Source organism: Oryx dammah, unplaced genomic scaffold (genome assembly GCF_014754425.2).
Source record: "Oryx dammah isolate SB20612 unplaced genomic scaffold, SCBI_Odam_1.1 HiC_scaffold_18, whole genome shotgun sequence".
NCBI classification, from domain to species: Eukaryota; Metazoa; Chordata; class Mammalia; order Artiodactyla; family Bovidae; genus Oryx; species Oryx dammah.
Window position 1 is genome coordinate 101,834,544 of NW_024070202.1, and position 12,698 is coordinate 101,847,241.

General features: G+C 37.9%; 1 protein-coding gene across 1 annotated transcript in view; it reads left to right on the top strand.

Moving 5' to 3' along the window:
- The window catches only part of AKR1D1 (aldo-keto reductase family 1 member D1), a 50,323-nt gene that overhangs the window by 22,688 nt on the left and 14,937 nt on the right, over positions 1-12,698 (top strand). Inside the window, exons 4-5 of the mRNA XM_040259958.1 lie at positions 4,310-4,387; positions 7,526-7,648. Of these exons, the coding sequence (XP_040115892.1) occupies positions 4,310-4,387; positions 7,526-7,648 (201 nt within the window). The remainder of the gene's footprint in view (positions 1-4,309; positions 4,388-7,525; positions 7,649-12,698) is intronic.

Genomic DNA, 12,698 nt, shown 5'->3' on the forward strand with positions numbered 1-12,698 from the left:
ACTGTAGTTGCCCAGCATCCAGCACACCCTTCGTCCCATTCACACAGTCATGAAAACATCTCTGCATAACATAATGTAAAGTAATAGGTACAACTGAAAACTTACACTCCACCCTTCGGGTTTTCTTCCTTTGGAGAGAATAGTCAGGTTTTTGAAGTCAGCTCCAAGATCAAGACTTTTGTGTGATATGTATTCTTTAGTTCAAATCACTCCTTCCATGAACTTTCTCAATCTATGGGCTCACTGTTAATTTAACCACTACCAACACAACCACTATAAACTTCTGAAGACCAGCAACAGCTTTAAAATTTCACTGAGGGAAGGAAAGACTGAAAAAGTTGATCCATGAGGTATATGAGGTCCTGCTGAACAGGAAAAACAAGGGGTCTCTGCCATTGCAGTGACCAGAATTTCTTTACACAGCCAACCTGGCTGCCCCTGCTCTGTTCTCTAGAAGCACCTTCCTTATTGACTTTCCTCTGTGGTCACGTGCAAGATGTGACCTAGTGGGGATGGTTTAGTTGCGAAGTTGAGTTCAGCTCTTGTGACCCCATGGACTATAGCCTGCCAGGCTCCTCTGTCTATGGGATTCTACAGGCAAAAATACTGGAGTGGATTGCCATTTCCTCCTCCAGAGGATCTTCCCAACCCAGGGATCGAACCTAGGTCTCCTGCATTGCAAGCGGATTCTTTAGTGACTGAGCCACCTTAGCAATTATATATCCCAATAACCTATTTCACCAAAGAGAAAACTTAGATCACAAGCAATGAACTACTTGGTCAGGCTTAAAGTCCATCAGAACTGGGACCAGATCCTGGTCCCTTAATGCCAATCCCAATCTCGTTCCCTTATATTATATTACCCTCTCTCTTATCCTCATGAGCTTAATGATCCCAATGTCCTGTGGACTGCAGTGATGTTTTGATTTCAGGCTCTTTGGATTTTGACCTCAACCCTTCTCTTCATTCAGCTAACTTTGATTCTTTTTCGAATGGCAGAGTTCTAAGCTGAGTCTTACAGATTTGGAAAGAAGCTATATTTAAAAGTGAGAAAATGAAATTTACTTCTCTGTAGCTGACTAATGACTTGTAAAATCTTTTGGAGAAGGTAAATAGAGAAATTCTATTTCTATTTTTAAATAGGATCAGAGCTCAAGGACACAGAGAAGGTAAAACTTTTAACAGTGACAAATTTCACAACACAGTGACATTACCTCCCAACTGAACCTGTACTTCTTGTAATTGAGAAATCAATCTTTGAAGTCAAAATATCGCATGCTTTTTGAATCTCATGATTTTTAAAAAACAAATACCTTTCTTGCTAAAATGTTTTAGCACTTTGTTATTTTTTAATGTCAAGTTAACAAGCAGACACAATTTCAGAACAAAATACACAGTACAAAAAAGCGTAAGACATTTTAAAAGGACAAAGTTATTGCTAAACAGGAATGAGAGTGAACAGGGTGGATTTTTAGAAGGTTGAATTATTCTTCTAATAATGCTTTATAGTCAGGAGCAGGAAAGGAGGAAAAAGACAATGGGCTTGTCCAGATGAAGGAATTAGTAAAGTTAGCACAGTGGAAGCTTAAGGAGACATCATAGAAATATCTAACATGGGTTCAGACATGATAAAGAATTAAATTTTGGGAGAGTAAAAACTATTAATATTAACAGAGTTCATGTTGGAGGCATAAAGCCATTTCAGATCAGAAGTAAAATTAGGAAATGCTAAAGATAAGAAACATGGAGGGAGAATAGAGTGGAAATAGCATCATAAGGTCCATCTAGTCAAGGCTATGGTTTTTCCATTGGTCATGTATGTATGTGAGAGTTGGACTGTGAAGAAAGCTGAGTGCCAAAGAATTGATGCTTTTGAACTGTGGTGTTGGAGAAGACTCTTGAGAGTCCCTTGGACTGCAGGGAAGTCGAACCAGTCCATCCTAAAGGAGATCAGTCCTAGGTGTTCATTGGAAGGACTGATGCTAAAGCTGAAACTCCAATACTTTGGCCACCTCATGCGAAGAGTTGACTCATTGGAAAAGACCCTGATGCTGGGAGGGATTGGGGGCAGGAGGAGAAGGGGATGACAGAGGATGAGATGGCTGGATGGCATCACCGACTCAATGGACGTGAGTCTGAGTGAACTCTGGGAGCTGGTGATGGACAGGGAGGCCTGGTGTGCTGTGATTCATGGGGTCGCAAAGAGTCAGATATGACTGAGTGACTGAGCTGAACTGAACTGAGCTGAAGCATCATAAGTGTTAAGAAGGTCAAAGGGCTTAGAAATCAGAGATATACAGGGTAGTTAATATGAAAGATTACACGTCTTTGAGGAGAAAGGAGTCCTTTTCCCACTTTCAGTATAACAGAAGAAAATTTAGATGAAAATGTTAGATGAAATTTAGATGCCCCCTTTGTTAAAGAGGGCACAGGAGAAAGTGTGATCACCAGGTAAAAGTTTCATTCAGGTAAGATGGCAGAGAGGAAAATTCAAGAAATTTAAGAAAATTCAAGAAAATTCAAAAATATAATGGATTTTATCCAATTCCTTGCTCCTTTTTAATAACAAAAAATTCCTATTATGAAGATCTACAAAGACTTCTATGCCACCAACCAAATCCAATAGACAGTTTGTCCTCGTATTTTTTTTGACCTCTTTCAATGCAATTGATCACTGCCTCTTTCTTTGTACATTTTCATCTTGTGGCTTTGATGATGTCATCCTCTGATGATTCTTTGGTAGCTCCTTCCCCAGTAAACTCCAAATGCTTTCCCCAGTGCTCTTTCTTCAATATTTTTGCCTGACTGAGCCACACTCTTTCTGTAGGTGATTTCACCCCATTGCACGGATTGAATACCATTTAATATGCTGAGGAACTCCCACATTTTACCTGTGCCCACAATCTCTCTTTGAGCCACCCTCTGAGACCTCTCTGTTCTCTTCAGAAATCCACTTGAATGTCTAACAGTCATTTCAAACTCAAAATATCCAAAACAAAATTCTCAATTCATTGTCCAGCCTCAGGAAATGGTTACCACCATCCACTCAAGGAACCTAGAAATCATCTTTTATTTCTTTCTATCCCATTTCCAAACCCATATGAGATGGGTCCCACTTTTACATATAGGAAAAAAAGGAGAAATATGAAAGACAATTTCCACACCATAGTCAATAGATAAACCTACACAGTGTATTAAAAAGCAGAGACATCACTTTGCCGACAAAGGTCCATACAGTCAAAGCTATAGTTTTTCCTGTAGTCATGTATGGATGTGAGAGTTGGACCATGAAGAAGGCTGAGAGCGGAACAATTGATGCTTTTGAACTGTGGTGTTAGAGAACACTCTTGAGGGTCCCTTGGAGAGCAAAGAGACCAAATCCCAGTCAATCCTAAGGAAAATCAACCTTGAATATTCATTGCAAGGACTGAAGCTGAAGCTCCCATACTTTGGCCAACTGATGCGAAGCACTGACTCATTGGAAAAGACCCTGATGCTGGGAAGGATTGAGGGCAGGAGAAGAAGGGAATGACAGAGGATGAGACGGTTGGATGGCATCACCAACTCAATGGATATGAGTTTGATTACACTCTGGGAGATGGTGATGGACAGGGAAGCTTGGCATGCTGCAGTATGGGGTTGCAAAGAGTTGGACACGACTTAGCGACTGAACTACAGTCAATCTTCATTGAAAAAGTGTCACCAAAAAGCTAGAAGAGGAGGTTCAACAGTTAGTGTGTGAGGTAGAAAAAAAGATGCTAAACTCCTAGAGGCCGCTAAAAAGGGAAAGAAAAGAACCACAGGGCGATTAGCCAGACCTGAGAAGTAACGAGCTGTCCATTTCCCTTATACTTAAGGAGCATTCCATTCATCAACTAGGCTTTTCTTAGTCAAAGAATTCCTTCTCAGCCTTAGTGATGACATTTGGTTTCTCATAAGAGTAAGAAGTTTGCTGCCCTCAACTTTGGCAAGGATATACTATCCAAACACTGAGTCTAAACGTCCTAACTCTCAACTTTTACTTTTTTTCTAATGAGAAATGTTATCATTAAGAGAGAACTTCATGACTTAACAACAATAATCTGTCAACAAATAAAGGAGTAATAAACGCCAGGGTGAGAGAATAAGACTAATGTGTCATATATGTTGGACAAGTAAATTTCTGGATAGCTCCACAAAGGGGAGAAAACAAATTTATATGTATATCTTAAATTGGTTTCCAAGGGTCAGGGTATATTGAAATATCGACAACTCAAATTCCATCATTTTAATCCTCAGATATACTTGCTCTTTTTTTTTTTTTTAACAGCCTGGAGATGACTTCTATCCTAAAGATGAAAATGGCCAATGGTTATATCACAAGTCAAATCTATGTGCCACTTGGGAGGTAAGTTAAAATGGGCTTCTTAACCTTAAAAGATTACATTTTTAAATTGTGATCTGGTTATTCCTGTTAGCTTTATGGAGAGTTGCGACCTTTACTCCCAATGAAAAATAATAGTCAGGTATTTCTAACCATGAGCAAAGATGCATAAAATCTCCATTTCTGGGCACTGAAAAGTGTTTGATTTTACTTTGATCGAAGAGAAGAATGCCAAAGATAAAGAGGAGAGACAGGTGGGAGGCAAAAGAAAGTAAAGGAAATAAGCTTTACTATAACAGTAAATAAAAATATGTAAATGAGATAAACTCACAATTCTTTTGTTTCTCAAAGTGAATTTTTAAAAATCAGTAATATGATGTTTAAAAGAAACAAATGTAAAATAATAAATGAAAAACTGAAAAATAATTCTGGTTCCATTTCTGAGCAATCTGCTGGTTCCTTCCCCAAGATTATAAGAGTGAGAAAGTAGGGAGAAATAATGAGAAAACCCTTATAGATTTATGTGTCGGGGGGAGGCGGGTACAGATATTATGAGTTGGTTTGTTATGTGGTAACATGGCAGCTTCTACCCAGAGTAAGAAGCAGTGTAGCAACCAGTAACATAATTTAGGAGAGGAGCTACTGAGGTTATTTTTGCTCTTATTTCTCTCTTGTTTTAGCCTTGGGATAAATAAAAGCAAAAATAATCCCAACAGTTCCTCTCTTATACTATCTTACTGGATGCTGGGTTGCATTTTACTCTGGGTAAAAGGGGCCATGGTAGCTTCAGGAGGGTCTTCCCTGGTGGCTCAGCTGTAAAAAATCCACCTGCAATGCAGAAGACCCAAGTTCGATCCCTGGGTCAGGAAGATCCCCTGGAGAAGGGAATGGCAACCCACTCCAGTGTTCTTGCCTGGAAAATCCCACAGAGAAGCCTGGAGGGCTCTAGTCCATGGGGTCGCAAAAGAGTCAGACATGACTTAGCAACTGTAAAACAACAACATAGCCTTGTTCACTCCACACATGTAGACACTTAGGACTCATATTCAGACATCTTCAGGAATCAAGTCAGAGTAGTACTGAAATCTTGCACTTGTGGGAAGCTAGGGAAAACCTAAGTCTCTGCCTGACCTCTGGGAGTTGTTTTCCTGCCTCTGCCAATTCAAGATCCAAATGCCGGAAATTATAAACAAGTGATCATCTCTTTCTAATAGACTTCCCCACATGTTGGTAACAGCTTAAAACTCTGAACTGTGGATTGTTTTGAGGGTTGAGGAGGCCACTGACTATGTTTCTGCTGTCTGGGCCTCTCCACCTGAAAAACCATTTACTTAATCCATATGCTACCAATGCACAATTGAAAGCAGATTTACTCTTTTTTAAAAAATTTTATTTATTTTTAATTGAAGGATAATTGCTTTACAGTATTACATTTTCTACCAAACATCAGCATGAATCAGCCATAGGTTTGCCCATGTCCTTTCCCACTTGAACATGCCTCCCACCTCCCTCCCCATCCCACCCCTCTAGGTTGTTACCAAGTCCTAGTTTGAGCTCCCTGAGTCACACAGCAAATTCCCATTGGCTGTTTATTTTATATATGGAAATGTATTTTCCGTGTTACTTTCTCCATACCTCCTACCGTCTCCTTCTTCCTTCCACCCAAGCAATGTCCATAAGTCTGTTCTCAATGTCTGTGTCTCCATTGCTGCTCTGCAAATCGGTTCATCAGTAGCATCTTTCTAGATTCCATAAATGTATTAGTATATGATAATTATTTTCTCTTTCTGACTTATTTCACTCTTATAATAGGCTCTAGGTTCATCCACCTCATTAGCATTGACTCAAATGTGTTCCTTTTTATGGCTGAGTAATATTCCATTGTATATATGTACCACAGGGAAGTGGGATTTGTTAAAAAAAAAATTAAATATTTAGAGATAAATTTAACACAATCTGTGCAAAACTTATACAGTTAAAATGACAGTATTTTACTGAGAAGATTTTTTAAATCTAAATAAAAGGAGAGCTACACCATGTTCTCTGACAGAAAGACTGAATACAGATGAGTTGTTAATTCTCTCCAAATTGATGGATAGATTCAATGCAATCCCAGTCAAAATCCCAAAAGAAATTGAAAAGCTGACTCTAAAATGTATAGGGGGGTATTTCCCTGGTGGTCCAGTGACTAAGACCGAGCACCCCCTGGATTTGATCCCTGATGGGGGAACGAGATCCCACATGTGGCAACTGAAGAGTTAACATGCCACAGCTGAAAAAATCCCACATACTGCAAGGAAGACCAAAGAGGCTATGTGTCACAATTAAGACCTGGTGCAGCCAAAATAAAAAATATATATATAGGGAAGTGCAAAAACCATGATAAGGATTTAATTTACTAAGAAGTTATACATACGTGTCAAATAAAATATATTCAAAATATAAAGGGCAAAAACGTAGAAAACAGAAAGACATTGGTAAATTCACTATTACAATGGGAGAGTTCTGGTATATTCCTTTAAATTATTGAAAAGACAGGAAAAGCTTGACTTTTAATCTTCTAAATAATGTATGTATGTGAGAGAGACAAGCAAGACCTGTATCCAAAAATAGGAGAAAATACATTTTCCACACACACCAGACACATAATTTTCAGGTACTATACCAAAAAGAAAACCTCAACAGAGTTTAAGAAATAAGATCACCATTATTGTGCTGGTATATGTTATGAAGGGCTTCCCTGGTGGCTCAGATGGTAAAGAATCTGCCTGCAATGCAGGAGATCTGGGTTTGATCCCCGGGTTGGGAAGATCCCCTGGAGAAGGAATGGCAACCCACTCCAGTATTCTTGCCTAGAGAATTCCAGAAACAGAGGAGCCTGGTGAGCTACAGTCCATCGGGTCACAAAGAGTCAGATAGTGAGAAACTATCACTTTCACATTCATACATTATGAAAATACAAGGGGAAGGTATGATAAACAATTCCCCCAAATCATTCATTTACAGAATTCCTATTTCCTCCACTTTAGGTCACAGAATGCTCATTAACATACCCAGGGACTTTCCTTTTTAAAAAATTTTTAAAAACAGTCACCCTTATAAATGTTTATTCTTGCTTGTGTTGAGGCTTTTTTTCTTGACCCACTGGCTTTTATCCTATAGGCTTTGGAAGCTTGCAAAGATGCTGGCTTGGTGAAATCCCTTGGAGTATCCAATTTTAACCATAGGCAGCTGGAGCTCATTCTGAACAAACCAGGGCTTAAGTATAAGCCAGTCAGCAACCAGGTATGGCACTGACAAGGGAAGGGAGGTGAGGGGGGTGTGGGGGTTGGGAATGTGAGAGAATCCATTACTTAACAGAGGAATCCTGGATTAGGAGTCAGGAAGCCTTGTGGTCACTTTACGTACATATCTCATCATTAGGTCCTGGGCAAGTCAATTTATGTCTCTTAAGAAGCAAGATTAGAAACTTCAAGTCCAGGGAAAAGTAACCCAAAATTTTCTGAAGAAAACTATTGAGTGGGAACAAAACCTACCGGATATTGACATCCACAGTATTTAAAATAATGTAAGATTAGTGCAAATGGCACAGTGGTAAAGAATCCACCTGCCCATGCAAGAGATTTGGGGTTGATCCCTGGGTGAGGAAGATCCCTGTAAATGGCAACCCACTCCAGTGTTCTTACCTGGAAAGTTTTCATGGACAGAGGAGCATGGTGGACTACAGTCCACTGAGTTGCAAAGAGCTGGACATAACTGAACAACTGAGTAGGCACACATGCAAGATTAACCCAAGGAAAACCTACAAATAAATAGAAAATCAGAGATATTGGGCTTCCCTAGTTGTTCAGTGGTTAACAATACACCTGCCAATGCAGGGTTCTTGGGTTTAATCCCTGGTCTGGGAAGATTCCACATGCCTTGGAATAACTAAGCCTATGCCCCCCAACTACTGAATCCATCACACCTAGAGCCCCTGCTCTGCAACAAGAGAAGCCACTGCAATGAGAAGCCTGTGCACTGCAACAAAGAATCACTCCCATTCACCCCAAGTAGGGAAAGCCTGTACAGCAATGGAGACCTAGAACAGTCAAAAATAAAATAAGGAAGAAATATCTTAGAAACAATCTCAAATAAAGGAAAAAGCCTAATGTAAACTAATGACAAAGGAATTTATTTTTCAGTAAATAGTGTGGGGAAAATTGATAGTTGTATAATAACAAACATAGATCTTTGCCTCATGTTATACTTCAAAGTGTCCCTTTGAGCAGGAGCTAGAGACAAAGTAAGAAATTATTTGTCAATACTACAAAAGAATTTTAGTTATTTGGAGCTATGGATAGAAAGGGAAGTCATGGGAAAATTATAAAGAATACCAATACATGTAATAGTACCAAAATGTTAAATCCTAAGCAAAGAGCAAAGAAAATTAGATGATTATATTTTAAAAATATAATAAGGATTCTTCAATATATGCAAATCAATGTGATACACTATATTAACAAACTAAAAGATAAAAACCATATGATAATCTCAATAGATGCAGAAAAAGCCTTTGACAAAATTCAGTACCCATTTATGATTAAAAATCTTCAAAAAAAATGAGCACAGAGGAACTTACCTCAACATGGTAAAGGCCATATATGATAAGCCCACGGCAAATATTATTCTCAATGTTGAAAAACTAAGATCAGGAACAAGGCAAGGGTATCCACTCTCACCACTGTTATTCAACATAGTTTTGGAAGTCCTAGTTACAGCAATCAGAGAAGAAAAAGAAATAAAAGGAATAAAGATCAGAAAAGAAGTAAAGCTTTCACTGTTTGCAGATGACATGATACTATACATAGAAAACCCTAAAGGTACTATCAGAAAATTATTAAGGCTAATCAATGAATTTAGCAAACTCACAGGATACAAAATCAATACACTGAAATCACTTGCATTCCCATATACTAACAATGAAAAACCAGAAAGAGAAATTGAGGAAACAATCCCATTCAACATTGCAACAAAAAGAATAAAATCTAAGAATAAACCTAAGGAGACAAAAGAACTGTATACAGAAAAGTATAAGACACTGATGAAAGAAATCAAAGATGACATAAACGGGTGGAGAGATAGTCTATGTTCCTGGGTAGGAAGAATCAATATTGTGAAAATGAGTATACGACCAAGTGCAATCTACAGATTCAATTCGATCCCTATCAAATTGCCAATGGCATTTTTCAGAGAACTAGAACAAAAAAATTCACAATTCATATGGAAACACAAAAGACCCCAAATAGCCAAAGCAGTCTTGAGAAAGAATAATGGAGCTGGAGTAATCAACCTTCCTGATTTCAGATTATACTACAAAGCTACAGTTATCAAGACAGTATGGCACTGACACAAAAACAGAAACATGGACCAATGGAACAAGATAGAAAGTCCAGAAATAAACCAACGCACCTGTGGGTACCTTATTTTTTACAAAGGAGGCAAGAATATACAATGGGGAAACAATATACAAAAACAGCCTCTTCAATAGGTGGTGCTGGGAAAACTGGACAGCTACATGTAAAAAAATGAAATTAGGAACACTTCCCAACACCATACACAAAGACAAACTCAAAATGGATTAAAGACCTAAATGTAAGACCAGAGACTATAAAACTCTTAGAGGAAAACATAGGCAGAACATTGGATGACATAAATCAAAGCAAGATCCTCTATGACCCATCTCCTAGAGTAATGGAAATAAAAACAAAAGCAAACAAGTGGAATCTGATTAAGCTTAAAAGCTTTTGCACAGCAAAGGAAACTATAAGCAAGGTGAAAAGACAATGCACAGAATGGAGCAAAATAATAGCAAATGAAACAACTGACAAAGGATGAATTTTCAAAATATACAAGCAACTCATAAATAACTCAATACCAGAAAAACAAATAACCTAATCAAAAAGTGGGAAAAAGACCTAAACATACATTTTTCCAAAGAAGACATATAGATGGCTAACAAACACATGAAAAGATGCTCAACATCGATCATTATTAGAGAAATGCAAATCAAAACTACAATGAGCTATCAACTGCCACCAGTCAGAATGGCCATCATCAAGAAGTATACAAACAATAAATGCTGGAGAGGGTGTGGAGAAAAGGGAGTGCTCTTGCACTATTGGTGGGAATGTAAATTTATATAGCCACTATGGAAGATGGTATGGAGAATCCTTAAAAAATTAGAGATAAAACCACCATGTGACCCAACAATCCCACTCCCAGGCATATATCCTGAGGAAACCAAAATTGAAAAAGATACATGTACCCCAGTGTTCATTGCAGCACTATTTACAATAGCTAGAACATGGAAGCAACCTAGATGTCCATTGACAGATGAATGGATAAGGAAGTTGTGGTACATATACGCAATGGAATATTACTTAGCCATAAAAAAGAATGCATTTGAGTCAGTTCTAATGAGGTGGATGAACCTAGAGACTGTTATACAGAGTGAAGTAAGTCAAAAAGAGAAAGATAAATATCGTATACTAACACATATATACAGAAACTAGAAAGATGGTACCAAAGAATTTATTTGCAGGGCAGCAATACAGAAACAGACATAGAGAACAGATTTACAGACACAGGAAGAGGGAAGGAGAGGGTGAGATGTATGGAGAGAGTCACATGGAAACTTACATTACCATATGTAAAATAGATGGCCAATGGGAATTTGCTGTGTGATTCAGGAAACTCAAATAGGGGCTCTGTATCAATCTGGAGGGGTGAGATGGGGAGGAAGATGGGAGAGTTTCAACAGGGAGGGGATATATGTATACCTATGGCAATGGCAACCTACTCCAGTATCCTTGCCTAGAGAATTCCATGGACAGAGGAGCCTGGTGGGCTACAGTTCATGGTGTCACAAAGAGTCAGATACGACTTTGCCTGTGTGTACTGAACTGTAACTTCCTCCAATTTTAAAGGAAAACTGGAGAAGGAAATGGCACCCCACTCCAGTGTTCCTGCCTGGAGAATCCCAGGGACGGGGGAGCCTGGTGGGCTGCCGTCTGCGGGGTTGCACAGAGTCGGACACAACTGAAGTGACTTAGTAGTAGTAGTAGTAGTAGTAGTAGTAGTAGTAGTAGTAGTAGTAGTAGTATGCCTGATTCATGTTGAGGTTTGACAGAAAACAAAAAAAACTCTGTAAAGCAATTGTCCTTCAATTAAAAAAAATTAAAAAGTATTTTTGCTGAAAATTAATTGTTTGAGAACTGAAAAAAATATATAATAGTAAGAAGAGGTCATATCCATATGAGTTAAAAACCTAAAAAATATCAATGAGAAAAAATACTATGGCTCAAAAGAAATGAACAGAAATTCACAGATGACAAATTGCAAGACTGGTAAACATATGAAAAATGTTTAGCTGCACTAGTAATCACAGAAATTTAAATTTAAGTGAAATTTTGTATTATGTATCAAATTCACAAAGTTTTTGTTTTATTTTTTAGTATTATGTTCCATATAAGCAAGTGATGGAATACTGGTAAACTGACTCAACTTTACTGAAAAGCAATTTTTACCACATGCAGGAGCCTTAAAAAATGTTCAGTTTTCAAGTTCTAGGAATCTATCCCTGTGAGGGGAAAAAAAATCAGGCACCCATGTGTCTGTTTATCACAGCACTGTTTATCATGGCAAAAAAAAAAAAAAAAGGAAACAACATAAACATGAAAAATTCAAGGAATGTTTAAATAAATTTTAAAACACTCATAATATGTAAGCTCTCAACAAAAGATGTTGTTGAATCACTTTTGAGGAAAAGAGACATGCCCATGGTACTAAGTGGAAAGACCAGGATGCAAAATGTATTACAGTATAAAGGTGATTATATTATTTTAAAAAGTACAAATATTGGAAAGAAATATATTCAAATGCTAACTGTGGCTATCTCTGGCTGTGAATTTTACAAGTAAATTCTGTTCTCCTCTTTATGCTTTTCTGTATTTTCAAGTCTTCTGCAGTGAGCGTATATTACTCAGATTCACAACAAAATACTATAATCCACCTTATTAAATGGGGAAATGATATCCTCTTCCCTCTACTTCATAAAACCTTAAGAAGCTGCACTGAAAAATGTTCTTGAATATGGTAAATATTCACATATTGGGATGATGGTGGACTTGTTGGTTGCATTCATTGTTTTTAGAAACTCAAAATAGTTCATAACAGAAAAATGAATCATCACCTACATCATGACAGTAACCCACAGCTAAATAGAAGTGTTGCCATATTTAGAAGTACCACTTCCAAACTGACACTTCAGCTAGTGCTGTATCAGAAGCTGTCA